The sequence below is a fragment of the Gigantopelta aegis genome, chromosome 3, assembly GCF_016097555.1.
Source record: "Gigantopelta aegis isolate Gae_Host chromosome 3, Gae_host_genome, whole genome shotgun sequence".
In the NCBI taxonomy this organism is placed as follows: Eukaryota; Metazoa; Mollusca; class Gastropoda; order Neomphalida; family Peltospiridae; genus Gigantopelta; species Gigantopelta aegis.
This window is the reverse complement of record NC_054701.1, coordinates 65,935,972-65,953,715: the sequence shown is the minus strand read 5'-3', so window position 1 is coordinate 65,953,715 and position 17,744 is coordinate 65,935,972. Positions and strand designations below refer to the sequence as shown.

General features: G+C 37.8%; 1 protein-coding gene across 1 annotated transcript in view; it reads right to left on the bottom strand.

The window, feature by feature from the left end:
• Nucleotides 1-13,871, bottom strand: part of LOC121368788 (protocadherin Fat 4-like) — a 36,627-nt gene extending 22,756 nt beyond the window's left edge. Inside the window, exons 1-13 of the mRNA XM_041493536.1 lie at nt 13,406-13,871; nt 12,030-12,109; nt 11,425-11,582; nt 10,316-10,509; nt 8,539-8,781; nt 7,190-7,431; nt 6,384-6,570; nt 5,530-5,935; nt 4,118-4,311; nt 3,162-3,585; nt 2,476-2,669; nt 1,854-2,096; nt 1,062-1,306 (exon numbers count right to left, since the gene is read on the bottom strand). Coding sequence (XP_041349470.1) covers nt 1,062-1,306; nt 1,854-2,096; nt 2,476-2,669; nt 3,162-3,585; nt 4,118-4,311; nt 5,530-5,935; nt 6,384-6,570; nt 7,190-7,431; nt 8,539-8,781; nt 10,316-10,509; nt 11,425-11,582; nt 12,030-12,109; nt 13,406-13,871 — 3,276 coding nt within the window. The remainder of the gene's footprint in view (nt 1-1,061; nt 1,307-1,853; nt 2,097-2,475; nt 2,670-3,161; nt 3,586-4,117; nt 4,312-5,529; nt 5,936-6,383; nt 6,571-7,189; nt 7,432-8,538; nt 8,782-10,315; nt 10,510-11,424; nt 11,583-12,029; nt 12,110-13,405) is intronic.
• Between the last annotated feature and the right edge of the window lie 3,873 nt (nt 13,872-17,744).

Genomic DNA, 17,744 nt, shown 5'->3' with positions numbered 1-17,744 from the left:
CATCTGAGAAGTAGCGGTTTATTGATTCGAGTTCTAGTCTATTTTAAGCATATTTCCTGTTTTAACGTCACAGACTCTTCTTTCACTGTTTTGTTACTTTATCCAAAGGCGTTACAGGTTTGTAGATTAACTAAACTTTAAGTGTTCATTTTTACGGGCTGAAACTAAGGTCTGAGCCTTTAAATGCACTGGTTCTAGTTCAACAGTGTTAAAATAGCGTCATCTATAACAGCCTTTTAACCGTTAAATTACGTACAACTTTCAATGTCTTTTTAGTGGTCCTACTGTTGTAAGCTTTTCTATATTCAAAATAGAAACGATATGGCCAGGCTAATGTGACAAAGCGAAGTGATGAAAAACCTGGCTTTGATGAGCTTGACTTCGCCCTGTCATTGTCAATGAAGCGAAATCGATGTCACCTTGTACAAATAGTAGAGATTACTTGCTTACTACACAGGTAAATGGTGAGGAACTTGTGTTGTCAAATGCGATTATGAGAGTCATCACCTAATCATTTATATTTAATCGATAATACGTGCTCGTTATTGCCATGTTATATCATAAAAAGAAGAATGTTGTTCTCAACAACAGATGTATTAAAAAACAGAGAAGATATTTCACAGATTTCTACACGAGGTTGTTATCGACAATCAAAATGTATCAGCGGTTTCTTAATGGTATCCTAGTCATGTTTGATAAGTTATTTCTCATTCCATTCAAACACGATTAATATTGGAAAAACGAGATCTGTTTGTTTGTCTGTCTATCTGCCTATTCAACATATAGTTGTCTATACTTTTCCGCAAAGCCTCACTGTGCTGAAACGTTGTGTATAACGTTATCATAGAGAGTTACAGATAATGTTTGACTTTCATGGGAAATGGTCAATTGTTACAGAGTTATGACCCTTAACTTATGACTTACAAACATTTGTTGGGGCTCGGCAATACAAAATGTATTTGCTTTAGCAGTACTCTCAGAATGCTTGCTATTCTAAACAAACATTCTTTATTACACTTTTCACAAATTTGGTTGTTATATTTCTGATGTCCACAATGTACCTGTACGCGAACAATCACTGTTGCTGTGTTTGAAAAACCATTGATTGCACCATCGACGACATGCAGGGTTAGCACGTAGGAGGTGTCATCGTTCGTTGCGGTGTCGTAGTCGATCTTCTGACCATCAGCCACCACATCAGAGCCGTTCATCTTAAACACAGACTCATTTCCATCGATGATTGTTACGGTGATGTTGTTTGTGTCTTCATCCACGTCAGTGCAGGAAAGAGAAGTCACGACAATCTCTATTGTTATAGATAAAAACAAATAACACCAAAATTAAGCAACATCTGGAGGACCTCGTCGGTGGGCCCAATGGGCTATTCTTAATACAGCCAGTGCTCCACAACTGGTGTAACAAAGGCCGTGGTATGTATTATCCTATCTGTTGTATTCTGTATTTAAAAGATCCATTGCTGCTAATCAAAGTAAATATAACAAACATTATTAAAATCAGTTGTGCAGATTATATTTAAGCTGAGATCAAGTCATATATAATTCGTTATATAGATTAAATCAAATGGACCTTTATGTTATTCCGCTGTTTTTAACAAATTACAGTTAATGTTATTTGGCATCACAGCTTGGCACACGATTTATGTATAGTTTGTACTCAAAGCTATGCCAACTACACGCAAGCTATTTAAGTGAAATATATGACCAAATGAATGAATGAATGAATAAATGGATGAATGAATGTTTGACGACACCCCAGCACAATATATGACCAGGGTGTATCAGATTCAGATGAATATTTTATTTTAATTAGTTCCTTGACAATATAAATCTTACCATTGGTGGAGTTTTCTGTGACATTAGCTATATGTAAAATGTCACCGCAAGATGGCGGGTTATCGTTAACATCTGTAATTGTGATGTTGAATGTTTTATTTGCGACGTGACCCGCAACATCTACGACGTTCAGAGTTATCTCCTCTAACACACGAATTCCAGCAGCGCCATCTCGATTTATCCTCTCTCGAATTCTCAGCTGGCCGTTTGTCGGATTAACGTCAAAGTACTGACTATGGTTTCCTGAAATAATTAAAGGTTAAAAAGTATTAAAACATTCTTAATCCTGATGATGAATATGATGATGATGATGATGATGATGATGCGGTGGTGGTGGTGGTGGTGGTGGTCATGATGATGATGATAATGAAGATAATGACGATGATGGTGAGGTAATTAATACTATTTTCATATCTGATTCAAGCACCATGTCCGTAGATTAGTTGGCTGCCTAGGGCACTTTCATGAATACGTATGAGAATTATGACTCTATATATATATACTTTGCCAACATACAGGGCAGCACAAACCATGGTGCTGATACAGTAATATTACAGCATTGCAGCACTGAATGTTTGAACAAGTTTGTTTCTATGAACAGTAATCGCTTTGATACACACACCTGTAAGGGAATAGGTGAGGTTATCTCCCTTGTCACTATCAACAACCTGGAATAGGCCGGCTATATGTGTTCCTATAGGTATTTCCTCCGCCAGTGTGAGGTTTTCCTCCAACGATATGACGGGGACCTCGTCATTGACGTCAGTAATGTACAGCACCATGGATCCTGACGTAGAGTGTTTTCCAGACTTCACACTTAAAGAAACACACACATAATATTATTTAAAAAGTCGTAACCATATAAAAAAATATGTTATCTTATTTTTAGCATAATGTAAACAGATGATGAATATTATGGTTACTGAATCTGCTGAAAAATTAAACTAACTAACCAAACCCATCGAAGGGAGTTTCAGCTTGTGGATATAATATTGGCAACAGAATTATCACATACTTGCTTACCTGATTGATTAAACAGTTTTTACGTGCATATATCCATTCAAGGTTCAGACACATCCATCCCAAGCCAAATACCTGGCATGGCCAGTGGATAGGTTTGGGACGGAAGGGAATTTAATTTTAGTGGACAATTTTGATATAATTAAAAACAAAAGGCAGGAGTGTCACATGCTATTTAATGGACATGGTCCTCGTGAATCTTCTTGAATTGCACATTTCAAAAGTGTGATTTGATCCCGTTATCAGACCCCCCCCCCCCCCACACACACACACACTCTCAAATTTCACCTAATCGTCAGCACATGGACTGACTGAGTTTCAAAATCCACCTCTCTGCTGAGGATCAATAAGGACTCGTTAAAGGAGAACGTCTCGTTTCCTCCATCAATCACCGTGAAGACGACGGTTGCGGGATCATCCACGTCCACCTCAAGAGTCAGGTTGTACAGCACACTCCCCATTGTGGTGTTTTCAGCTACGTCCACGCTGTAGCCGCCACTCCTGAGTAACTGTGGTTGAGACCGCGAATCATCATGAGGCTCCAGAAGGGTGATGTTCAGTGATTTAGAGGTGTTGGTGCCAGATTTGTCGCTCACAGTCAGCGTCAGTGAATCCAAGAATTTTCTGTCATCACTGACACCAGAATCAAATCGTTTTATCACTTGGAGTTGACCGTCTGTTCGATTCAGCTGGAAGAAATCACTGTCGTTGCCTGAAAAAGATGGAGAACAATTACAGGCAAAGAATATGTGCATAGGAGTTTGTCTTTCAATTGCAAAGTAAATATGTGCTTTACTATAGCTTAAAGCAACAGACCCTAGTTTTTAAACACTACGACATATGTTTCACTATTTGAGCCGTTTTGGATCATTATTTATTAAGTTATTTATTTTTCATTGTTTTCATTGTTCGGAATATTAATTTTCGTACATCTGATTCCAGTTATCACCAAAAAACCTCTACCCCCAAAAAAAACCCCACAACAACAACAACACCCCCCCCCCCCCCCCCCACCCACACACACACACACAAAAAACACACAAAAACCCAGCACACACGTATAAAACAACCCCGGCTGTCTCTTAGCTCCCCTAATAGTGAAAAAATACGCCGCGGTGTTTAAAAACTAGGGTCGGTCACTTTAAATGGCTCCCCATAATTTAAATTACAGAAGCAATTAATCACTGCCATCAATAGGTGTTTTTTTCATGTCTAGATATGTGAAGACAGGTGAACATCAGTACCTGTAAGTTTGTACGTGAATTCGTCTCCCTCGTCTTTGTCAGTGACAGTGAACACGCCTCCCAGGACGGTCTGGACGGGCACATCTCTCGGCACCTCTATCCTGCCGGGGGTCGTTATCAGTGGAGGTTCGTCTATGACGTCAACGACTGACACCAGCAAAATAGACGTGTCCTCCTTTTCGCCATCGCTTGCCCTGCACAAGAGAAAAGTGTCCTTGTCTTAAGCAGACTGTTCTGAGTTGACTGCAATTCATTGTGATATATCTCGCTCCATCCATTGCACCACGACTGGTACATCAACGGCCGTGGTATGTGCTATCCTGTCTATGGGATGGTGCATATGAATTATCCCTTGCTACTAATGAAAAAAATCTAGCGGGTTTCCCCTCTAAGACTATATCTCAAAATTACTCAATGTTTGACATCCAATAGCCAATGATTGATAAATCGATATGCTCTAGTGGTGTCGTTAAACAAAACACATTGTTTTCATTGTGATATGTTTTCGACTAACAGAACCACTTAAACGACTACAATTACATATTAAATACAGTTTCATCAGTTTGATTCTTCTAACTTCTTTGCGCGGTCGGTCTGGGATCGATCCCCATCGGTGGGCCCATTGAGCTATCTTTCGTTCCAGCCAGTGCTCCACAACTGGTGTAACAAAGGCCGTGGTATGTACTATCCTGTCTGTGGGATGGTGCATATAAAAGATTCCTTGCTGCTAATCGGAAAGAGTAACCCATGAAGTGGCGACATTGGGTTTCCTTTCTCAATATCTGTGTGGTCCTTAACCATATGTCCGACGCCAAATAACCGTTAATAAAATGTGTTGAGTGTGTCGTTAAATAAAACATTTCCGTCCTTCTTTCCTTCTGACTTCTTTAAAAATGTTGTATCCTGTTGTATTGCTGTTAGAGACATTTTAATAATTTTTGTATCATTTTGAAGCTTATTTCTTGCTTCCTTTGAATGTGTAAAATCTGACTTTGAAGTATATGTCTGGAACTTTTGAGTAAATAGGTTCAAAGAATGTGACCATATGATTGATTTTGCAGTCCTAGGTCACATATGTTGGTAATTTCGAAACATATTGGAATGTCCTACACGGAAGTGATGTCACAGTACTATTCCTCTATGTGATATCGTTATGACTTCTCTTTATAGTTTATTCCTGACTTGCTCATCTACTTCAGTCATCAATTAGTGATAGGCAAATTCAGATATATAAATGTCGGGGGTAGGGGAGGGGACTGATCTCCTTAACTCTGAAGCCAGGTGGCCAAAAGTATGCATTACACCCTCCACAGTTCAAAGGCGAATTAATATGTATCAATTACCCACCCAGTTGCTGCCAACTTCCGACATCTATATGAGCTGATCGCGTTGATAGTTATGGTAATACATACCTCAACGTGACAGGATACGTCCGTCGATTCTCATAATCTAGCTTCTTCAAAATCTTCACCTTGTCACCCTCGACCTGAAACACGAAATTCCACGTGCCAGTAACGTCATAGGTAACATTATCTCCATCCCGGTCGTCTGCCAGTGCCGTGTGAATGACGGTGTTGACGTCAGAGTCTTCCTTCACCTGAACTTCGTACAGACTCTGGTTAAACCTCGGCTTGTGTTGATTTGACCTCTGGACGTTCAAGGTCAGGTTTCCCGCCACTGTTCTGGCGGGCTCATCGCCGTCTGACGCCTGGATGGTGACGTCAAACAGCGACTCGTTTAGACTGATTGGTGAGGACAGTGTTAGGACTCCAGTCGTGGGGTCTATGGAAAACTTGTTGATGGCATTTTCTCCAAAGTCTAAAAAAAGAAGATATATATAATACGGTTACATGAGATCAAAATACGGTGCAAATTAATTGAAGGATAGATGGATAACGGGAGCGTGGGCTGGATGGGTGCATGTATCATTAATGGATAGAAAAATGGATGGATAGACTGATTGATGGATCATGAATGGCTTGATGAATAGATGGATGGATGGGTGTACGCATGAATGGGAGGATGGATATATGGGCAGGTAGATGAATCACGGATGGATGGATTGATAGATGGTTGCATGTGTACATGGGTATATGTGTGGTTGGATTGATATATCGATGCATAAAAGGAAGATGAATGGATGAATTGTTGCAATCATATCACTGTCCAAACAAATGTTTGCGTATCTTAGTATTTCTTGAATATAATCAAAAACATAAAATCATCAGCTATTGATGATTTAGCATCTCAAAACCGAAGATTCTACCTGTTCTAATGGCCAGTATACTGTAGGTGATGTTGCTTCGTACGCCAGTGTCTCTGTCCTCGGCTTTAAACGTAGATATGATGACATTTGGCGAAGTACTCCTAGCGATGGTGATGTTAGGAAATGATCCATTATTGTCTGTGGTTGGAGAGCTCCAGGTTGGGTCATAATCATTTTGAGGTAACACCTGTGTAAGAGCAATGCCTCAGATAAACAGATATTCAAATATTGGAGATATATTACTGACAATTTCATTGCTCTATCTAGTGTTGTATCCAGTATTCCACGCATGGTATAACTAAGTCTTTGGTTTAATCATGATACCCTGTATGTGAAGGAAATAGCATATATAAATAGGTATTATGTGTAAGTCATTATGTGTCGCTCCATTGGAAATCTATATTTACAATCTAATCCAAAACACATATAATAATTCCTGCTGGTTGAACATTGCAGGAGTGTCTTTAAAATATTCCCTTCTTTCAGTTATTTATTGCTTCTCTCTCTCTCTCTCTCTCTCTCTCTCTCTCTCTCTCTCTCTCTCTCTCTCTCTCTCTCTCTCTCTCTCTCTCTCTCTCTCTCTCTCTCTGTGTGTGTGTGTGTGTGTGTGTGTGTGTGTGTGTCCCGTGTGTTTGACGAAAAATACACAATTGTTCAAATTATAAATGGAACGTCTCCATTTAACAGGAACATCAATATCCTGTACATGTTCAAACTGACACTTGTCTATATTCGTCTCTGTTGATATCCCAGCTCATATATAAAATGCTGACATCAACGTAAATGATGGAAAACTAATGACATACCTTAACAAGGATCTGAGCTGACCCTGTAAGCGAAGGACCCGTGTCAGGTAAGTCGACTGCAATAACAGGTAGAATGATGACACTCTCGTCCATCGATTCCAAGTCTACTGTCTCGCCATCAACAAACAGCGAATCGTTATCAAGTCTAAACAACCCATTCATTGTGTTGGACAAACTGATTTTAAATTCAGCATTTGAACCCAGGTCAGCATCAGAGCAAATGAGCTTCAGAATGGTTAAATCTGTAAAGAGACGAAGCGGTATATGTCAAAATATGTAACAGAGCTAATTGAATTGACGGTTTTGAATGGCTAAAATGATTATATTTGTTGCTATTGTTATTATGGGTTTTATTCTGTTAATTTTTATTTATTTCCATACTTATATCAAACTTCAAGTTTTGCGAATATGACATTTAGGTTTTAAATTTTAAAATTATTAATCTAAACCGTCATAATTATTTAGTTAACTCTCTTTCAATTATCTATGTGCTTGCGTCCAGTTACGGATCAAGGACGCTGACCTTAACACGCACCTTAGATAACTGCACTGACTGTCCAAGACAGTGGCGGATCCAGAAAATCTATTTGGGGGGGGGGGGGGCAATGACATGAAGCGGAATGCCAATGGAACTTTGGGGGAGGTTTGGAGGGGATCGTAAAAAATGAAAATTAATATATAATAAAATTATAACTGTTACAAAATTTAGAGGGAGGGGGCTGGGCCCCTGCCCCCCTATATCCGTTTCTGCAAGACATCAGTTAATGATTTGTGGTTAGTGGTTTGTGAGAGAAAGAAATCGATATAGAGGTCCCATGCCTCCACACTGAGCCATTCAAACTCACTTTGGGTAAAAAGTGGTACTGGTAATCATTTTTAAAAAGTTAAAGTTTGTTTTGTTTAAAGACACCGCTAGAGCACATTGATTTTTTTAAATCATAGGCTACTGTATGTCAAACATTTGGTAATTTTGACATAATATAGTCTTAGATAGAAAACCCGCTACATTTTTCCATTTGTAGCAATGGGTCTTTTATATGAACCATCCTACAGACAGGATAGCACATACCACAGTCATGGTGCACTGGCTAGAACCAATGGACCCACCGACGGGGGTTGATTACAGACCAACCGCGCACCAGGCAAGCGCTTTACCACTAGTCCACGTCCCGCCGCCCTGGTTATCATTTAACGTAGTAGACATAAACAAAAAATCTAACAAGCGACCAACAGGGCTCGACCTCACCAAATGTTTCTCGACTGATAATAGTCAGATCCGCTAACCGAGACAGCTATTGACTGGCAGTATGATTTGACTTCAGTCAGAAAGAAAAAAAGTCATGACGTACTGTTAGCTTGATTTTCAGTAATATTGACTTTATACACGTTGTGTTCGAACTGTGGAGCATTATCATTAACGTCAGTAACGGTTATGTTGATGGCGGCTTTTTTCTCATGATTGGCGGCGTCAATTACGGTGACTGACAGTGCATCCAACATGACACGCCCACTCTTGCCATCTCTGTCTAGGCGATCGTTGGTAATGACGTTTCCTTCTGATGTAACATTCAAGAAGTATCTGCTGTCGTTTCCTGAAATAAAACACAGCAGTTGCGTTAAAGGGACTTCGTACTAAAAGGAAAGGCGTTTTTTTTCTGACAAAATTGACGATAATATCCATTAATCTACTTACCAGTAACACACCAAAACAAAATACATTTTTTAAATTCTATAATAACGACAATTACGAATATTCCATTAGCATATTCAATACCGTGATTCAATAGAGTGATTCTAAAAGAGATGATATCGTGAAGATATGGAGCCATGGCCGATCTTCACGCCACGATATGGTTTCACCTTCGTTTGTAGGAGGACTGCCACTTAATAAACAAACTGATGTCTGAATATGCACACGGATATGCATGGAACAATACTTCAAGGAAGAAAATGTAAGTTTGATTTTATCGAAATATTGCTCAAAGAATTTAAAGGGAGAACCCGTTTAACTTGACTATTGTCGAGCAACCTTCTTAAATTTTGGTTTATTTATAATTCGATAATGTCTGAAACTAATAAAAAAATGGGATCGTTTATACATGTATTCGTATTACAAAGGCCCAAAAACACATCTAATATGGGTCTGGCTAGTGTGGTAAATATACCATATCTGGTGTATTTTCACGTTTGGACCAGTAACTGTTACGTGCTATCGATATATATTAACTGTGTTAATATATTTTTAGATATATTTTCTTCTGTAAACACCATCAATAATTATGAGACTTCCACATTGATGAATATATACATTTTTTTTGTTGTGTATTAATCTATGTGGAATTCTCATAATTAATGCTGGTGTTTACAGAAGAAAATATATTCTAGCAGTGTGAAAGTATACCACATGTTCTATGTCGTCTGCTGGCAGATCTGTAGTTCACGCTATTTCAGACGAGGTATGTGGTTTGTCACATTCAAATCAGTGTGTTTGTTTATCGTCTTGTACCATACTCGCCAGACCCACACTCACACCCATGGCCTAATTTCACAAAACATCGTGAGACTAATTTTGTACGTAGACGTAAATCTACACAACTAAACCACAATTATTATTACTATTAACATTACATCAAATATAGTTTAAATACACAGATTTCATTTTCTGTTGTCCTTAAAACGCCGAATTTACAAAGCCTGTTTATGTCTTACACGCGTGTAACTACATGCAATAACTATACTTAAACACCTGCGTTTAAGAAAAACAAGGTTCGTAAATTCGGTACACAATGTTTTGAAAAACTGGCTGCTGGCCCCGTGCTTATAAAACTTAAAGTCTAGACTTTAATAAAGTCCAGACTTTAACGTGATGCTATTTGAATGGCATTGCCATGACGTTAAGTCAGGACTTTATTAAAGTCTAGACTTTAAGGTTTATAAGCACAGGGCCTGGTGTGTTTTGGGCCTAACTATCGTCGATGGGCGCAACTTTCGTCGATTGGAGCAACTATCGTCGATGGGAGCAACTATCGTTGGTGAGCGCAACTATCGTCGATAGTCGGTGGGCACAACTATCGTCGATGGACGCAACTATCGTCGATGAACGCAACAAAGTGTTTATTGTGTTACCTTCCAGTCGAAACATCAACGTGTCGCCCCGGTCTTTGTCTGTCCCGCTGATTAAGCCGCCGATCGACGTGCCGACGGGTAGTTCTTCAGATATGCTAATACCGGCTTTGATCTCCACTTCAGGGGTCTCGTCATTGACATCTGTCACTTGAATTGTAATTGCCAGTTTAACGTCGTTCAAGCTATCGGTAGCACTGGAAAAAAATAAATTATTATTATTATTATTATTCCTCGTCTGCTTCTTCTTCTTCTTCTTCTTCTTCTTCTTCTTCTTATTATTATTATTAGCATAAACCGTAAACGGATTCAGTGTCGCTAATAGTTTCTTCTTCTTCTTCTTCTTCTTCTTCTTCTTCTTCTTCTTCTTCTTCTTCTTCTTCTTCTTCTTATTATTATTAGCATAAACCGTAAACGGATTCAGTGTCGCTAATAGTTTCATCCATAGATGTTTATCTCAGTGTATGTTAAAAAATAATATGAATTAACATTTTAATTCACTATATAAAATAACTAATTAGTGATGAATCTAATTCTTTGAAACAATTAATATATTTAAAAAATCAAACCATACAATTAGATTTAGACTACCAACTCCTAGCTGAAAGTTGGCCACCTCGACGGTGTTGTAATTTCCCCAACTCCCGAATTACGACAGGTGCGCCCCTATCTTGGATGTGCCCAAGACAGTCGTGCTTGAACCTTCAGTGGACATAAGCACGAGTCAAAAGGTTGATTGATTGAACAACTAGTGGCTTATACGACGATAATGGAGTTGTAAGAGCTTCGGTGGATCCATTGGGTTATTTCTCGTTCCAGCGACTGGTATATCAAAGGCCGTGATATGTGCTATCCTGTCTGTGGGATGGTGCATATAAAAGATCCCTTGCTACTAATGGAAAAAATGTAGCGGGTTTCCTCTCTAAGAATGTGTCAAAATTACCAAATGTGTGGTATCCAATAGCCGATGATGAATAAATCAATGTGTTCTAGTGGTGTCGTTAAACAAAACAAACTTCAACGTTTTGGTAACTATCTTCCAATGTAGCTGAAGAGAATTTTAAAACAATATATTTTTCTGGACACGTGTAACCCTGGCTTTAAACACTCACGTGATTTCCACTATGTAGTGAGACTTCGTTTCAAAGTCTAGTTTTCCAATGAGATTGACCTTGTCATCATAGCACTCAAAAATGTCTGAGTAATCGCCATCGATGGAGTACGTCACTTCGTCACCCTCGGGATCTGTGGCGTTCACTGTCAGCAGCGTCTGTCATCACGAAACATAAATATTCATTTTATAATCCAAAATAATATCAGTATAAAAATAACTCTATTGAGTTCAAATTTATGGAATTGCTAAATAACAATAACGAATGTTTTTTTCAGTAAGACGGCTAGCGTTGTCTTGTCTTAAAACCCTCGAAAAACTAAATATATTTTGGACGTGAAGGTAAAAATCATGACATTTGATTCATCAGTTGATTGATACTTATAATAATAATAACAACAACAACAACAATAACAATACTAATAATAATAATAATAATAATAATAATAATAATAATAATTAACAATAAACGTAACCTATGTTATAAAGTGAATATAATTTAAAAAAACAATTGATAAAATCAGTAGTTAACATAATAAATCGATTTTGTGCAGTTTCACGAATTAATCAAATTTCGACTTTAAAGTGATATAAAGTTAACTGTACCGTGTCGACAGTCGCATTTTCCGGCACCTCAATAACTTTATTTCCAAACGCCGATGGATATACAAAAACAGGAGGATTGTCTGTAATAATAATAATAATAATAATAATAATAATAATATTTTGGGACTACCGTACAATATATATATACATATATATATATATATATATATATATATATATATATATATATATATATATATATATATATATATATATATAGCTCCACCACGAAAATGTTCCGTTAGCCACTCTCATGCCAGAACACAGTCTCATGTCGTTATATATATGGAAGAATATAACTTGCACAGTTGTTATCGGTTATTACTAAATATAACAAGTAACTTAAAACCAATGGGTTATTTAAATACTACAGAGGTCAGTGTACTGATAATCATAAAAAATTAATTCAAAAGGAAATTTTGTAAAAACAGTTGGTATGAGGAACTATGTCTTAAAACGAACGAACAAATACATGAATGAATGACTAAATGGATGAATGGATGAATGAATGAATTAATGAATGAATAAATGTTTAACGTCACCTCAGCACCAAAAAGACACATCGGCTATTGGGTGTCAGAAAAGGTAAGTACATGTACATGTATATGGTAATAGTATTTATACAATTATGTAAAACCACAGTGTAAGGAGTGTTTTTTCAAACGGACTATATTAAGCTATAATAAGGCTAGTGGGTACTGGGTTCGCAGCCCGGTACCGGCTGCCAACCGGAGCGAGTTTTAACGACTCATTGGGTAGGCGTAAGACAACTACACCCTCTTTTCTCTCACTAACTACTAACAACTAATAACTGACCCACTGTCCAGGGCAGACAGCCCAGATAGCTGAGGTGTGCGCACAGAACAGCATGTTTGAACCTTAATTTGATATAAGCACAAAAATAAGTTGAAATGAAATATTAAGTTGCTCCAACAAGGAACGACATGACAGATGGTGATGTGGTGCCTTAAAGGGACAGACCATAGTTTTTAAACACTACAACATAGTTTTTACTATACAGCCGTTTATGATCCCTGAAATCAAAGATATATTTTATTCTTTAGATTATATTATCCATTTCCCTAGAACCGAAAAGATTCTGGTCATCCTGGTGTTTGTAGTACCACAAAATTAAATTTTTCATGTTTAAAAACGCACGTGCGTCTGAGAAGTAGTAGTTTATTGATTCGAGTTCTAGTCTATTTTTAAGGATATTTCCTGTTTTAACGTCACAGACTCTTCTTTCACTCTATTGTAACTTTATCCAAATGAGTTACAGGTTTGTAAATTAACTAAACTTAGTGTCCATTTTTATGGCTTAAAGTTAGGGTCTGCGCCTTTAAATCTAAATAGGTATAACCATTAACCATACTAACCTGATATAACTTTCCATTTTACTTTGTACTTGGATGACAGAAGGTTCAGGTAGTTGATGCGAAACGGGGTACTCCCCGTGTAATCGAGCAATGGAGCGCCAGTGATATCCATTCCACGACCAAACTTGATGTTTCCTTTGTCGTTCCACGTCACCCAGAACTTGTTGAATCTGTTACAGTCCAACAGTTTCTCGTATTTCGTAGCCTTAAGCTGTTTACACGAAAAACAGCTCTCTTTAATTCCGTTTATTTTACCGTTGTTGCCACTTCCCAGCAAAACTACAAAATATGTGCCACCTTTGTCGCTGAACTTGGCGCTCTTAGTCAAGATGAAGAAAGCATTTCCACAGCCTTTAATTTGCAGGTAGACTTTGCCTTCTGCAGTTATTGGTATACCCTGGTCATTCACAAGCTGAACCGACATTTTACCATCAGTTTCAAAGTCGGCTTCACGCCCTGCATTCATATAATAATTATATATAATTGAACAGTAAATATACATGTCAAAGTGTGTAAAATAGATGGTGTTTCTTAGGAATGCTGTACACAAATACTAGGACATAAATTTGCATCAAAACCTTTGTAGAATACCTTATTTGTGTTTATGACCAGGAAATTACAGCATATACTTTACACCTTGTAGTCCACTAAAACAAATAAAACACATCAAAGAATAAAACTTTCCAAACAAAAAGAAAATAAAGAAAATGGATAGAAATCTTGAAATTAATTTACTACGTAATAACCTCACGGAGGTTAAAAAGTCAATGACTTCACTACAAATCTATTGCAAATTAAACCTCAATGACTTCACTATAGATTCATTGTAGTTTTTTGTAATCTGAATTATTATTTTTTATGTCAATTTTTTTTTACAAATTATTTATGAAAACCGACGAAAATTGACGGCTTTTCTTACCAGCACGTGCACCTTCTGGTAACCACAAACAGCAGACGACTAAAACTGTCATCCAATGAAAGTCCATTGTTGACCGATGTAACAGTCACCTGATAAAACACAGATCATAATCTTACATTACATTACATCATGGTGTTCTGTGCTATGCTATGCTATGCTATGCTATGTCATGCTATGCTATGCTATACCATGCCATGCATAACACTATGCTATGCCATGTCATGCCATGCCATGCCATGCCATGCCATGCTGTGCTATATCATATCATGCCATGCATAATGCTATGCTATGCTATACTTTACCATGTCATGCATAACACTATGATATGCTATGCTATGCGCCATTCCATACATACTATTATGCTATTCTAAGCCATGTCATGCATAATGCTATGCTATGATATGATATGCCATGCACAATGCTATGCTATGCAATGCCATGCATAATACTATGCTATGCTATGCTATGCCATGCAATACCATGCCATGCCATGCTTAATGTTATGCTATGCCATGCCATGCATAATGCTATGCTATGTCATGCCATGCATAATACTATGCTATGCTATGTCATGCCATGCATAATACTATGCTATGCTATGATATGCCTTGCATAATGCTATGCATAATGCTATACTTAATGATATGCTAAATGCTATGAACAATGCTATGCATAATGCTATACATAATGCTATACATAATGCTATACATAATGCTATGCCATGATGTGCTATGCTGTGCCTTTCAGATGGTAGGTACTGCGTTCGAATACCAATACCTATCTAGCTCCGTCAGTGCAGCGCTTGATTTGGGTACTTGGGCCAGGATCGAATCCTCTCGACAAACCAGCTGATGTTTTTCGCATCCTAACCAATGCCCAACAACTGGTATATCAAAAGCCGTGATATGTGATGTTCTGTTCGTGGGAAAGTGTATATAAAATAGCACTTGCTGTTAACGCAAAATGTAGCGGGTTTCCTCAAAACTATTAAATGTTTAATATTGAATAGCCGATAATTAATTGATCGACATGCTCTATTGGAGTCGTTAAACAAAGAAACGCACCAGATTGATGTCTAACAGGTCGATGGTGAGGTGTAAAACCACTTCACCGACATCTCTCCCACTAAGTTCTACTAACACTAACCACTGGACACAGTTGTATTCACGACGATGTACTTGAATCTTAACTCGATATAACACGAAAGTCAAGTTACATATGATTACATAAATTAAATGCAAGTTCGATCTTAATCAAGGCAATAATTGTTTGTTTTTTTGAACGCATAATCGTTGGTATTTAGTATTCATTTCATTTCAACTTAATTTCGTGCTTATATCCATTAAAGCTCAAACAGTCAGGTCAATGGGTTTTAATGGTGAAAGAGAAGTCGGTGTATTGGCCGTGCACCTACCCATTGAGTCGTAAAATCTCACTGTGGGTGGGATCCGGTTTCGAGGTGCGAACCCAGTACATACTAGCCAGACCATTAAACCTACCGATGCCAGTTTATGATTTGGAATTTAAAGTAGAGCAGATATATTGTATAAAATCAAGTTTATTAAAATAAATGGTGTGCGAAAACTGAATTCAGCGAGTAACAAAGTTACAGTATACAATTAAAGGAACCGACCATAGTTTTAGAGATACGTTTCTTTTTAACTACGTTTCTTTTTAGCGAGGGCGGGATGTACATGTAGCCCAGTGATAAAGTGCTAGCCTAACGCGCAGTCAGTCTAGGACCAATCCCTGTCAGTGGCCCATTGGACTATTTCTCATCCCAGTCAGTGCACCACGATTGGTATATCAAAGGCCGTTGTATGTGCTACCCTGTCTGTGAGATGGTGTATATGAATCTAATTAAAATTAGCTCCACTATTACATGTGGATCTAACAGCAGTCCGTTGGAGCTCATGCCCAGTTGACCTTTCATTCGACCAATCAAAACCTTACTTGCAAAATCATGCCAGTGATTTGAAAAGAATTTGAAAACATTCGGGATTATGCCGAGGGTATACGAAATGATTCGGGTGAATTACGAAGTATGCCGGGAACTAATTTCAATATAAAATGTTATATAAAATTCGTTTCAAGACTGAAAAAACACGTGATGGTATAGCCATAAAATCTGTTTATACTAGTATACAATCCAGAGTTTACTACTGCACTTTCCCCCCCTGTTTTTTCAATGTTGAAATAGACCAACAAGTTCGCCTATTGCATAAATAGTCTCGCCCGATATTTTTAGAATTTGTATGCTCCCGAGTAACGCTATAAAAGGCGAAATGTAATTGGTCGATATTTAAATTGTTAATTATATATGAAATGTCACCTGGACATGCTGTTAGATCTACTGGTGAGACCAGTAGAGCTAATTTTAATCAGATTGTGTGTATATAAAAAAAAATCCATGGCTACTAATGAAACAATGTAGCGTGTTTCCTCTCTAAGACTAAGTTAGAATTACCATATGTTTAACATCCACTAGCCAATGATTAATAAATCAATGTGGTTTAGTGGTATTTTAAAACAAAACATACTTTACACTATTTAGCGAGAAAACAGTCACCATATTCTTTATTTAAAGAAACCGTGAAGCGCATAAACCAGTCTAGCGGACGTTTCTCTGCTCTCTCTCTCTCTCTCTCTCTCTCTCTCTCTCTCTCTCTCTCTCTCTCTCTCTCTCTCTCTCTCTCTCTCTCTCTCTCTCTCTCTCTCTCTCTCTCTCTCTCTCTCTGGCTGAACGAAGCCCAGGGCAGTGATCAGCCAGACCTAGCAGAAAAAAAGTCCACTGGACTGGTTTATTTGCTTCACATTAAACCAAATCGCCACGTCGGGAACCAATCAAATAGTTCGCGAACTTTAGCGACACGTTAGCTGGCTGAACTTAGGGCTGGTCACCAATGCCATACCATCCATTGAAAAAACAGAACGGTCGAATTGATTTCTCCGTGACGTACAAGATAACCTGAAATTGACTTGTCTGTGGCGCACAACTTAACTATAAGCGTAAGGGCCGTAAATAGGTTTTCGTTGGAAAAGGCATTTAAATTTATTTTAAAAACTGTTTTTTTCAGGATATGTAAGAAATAGAATACAACATTCGTGTCCATTTAATACAATTTATCTTACAACTCGTTTTTTAAAAAAGTATCCAACTCGCTTCCGCTCGTTAAAGACTTTTAAAACAACTCGTTGTAAGATAAATGCATCTATTTTGAAGAAATAAAGTATACCCATGTCTGAGTATATAAATCAAGTAAAGGTGGAACTGGTGCCGCTGTAGATTTCTGGAAAAATCGGTTTTATGTTTTCCAATGAGTCTAGCTTTTACAAGTTTTAGGACCAATTGATTATTTATAATGTTCGATTTTTACATGTAACGCATACGCAATAACTACGATTTAGATCAGTTATTTA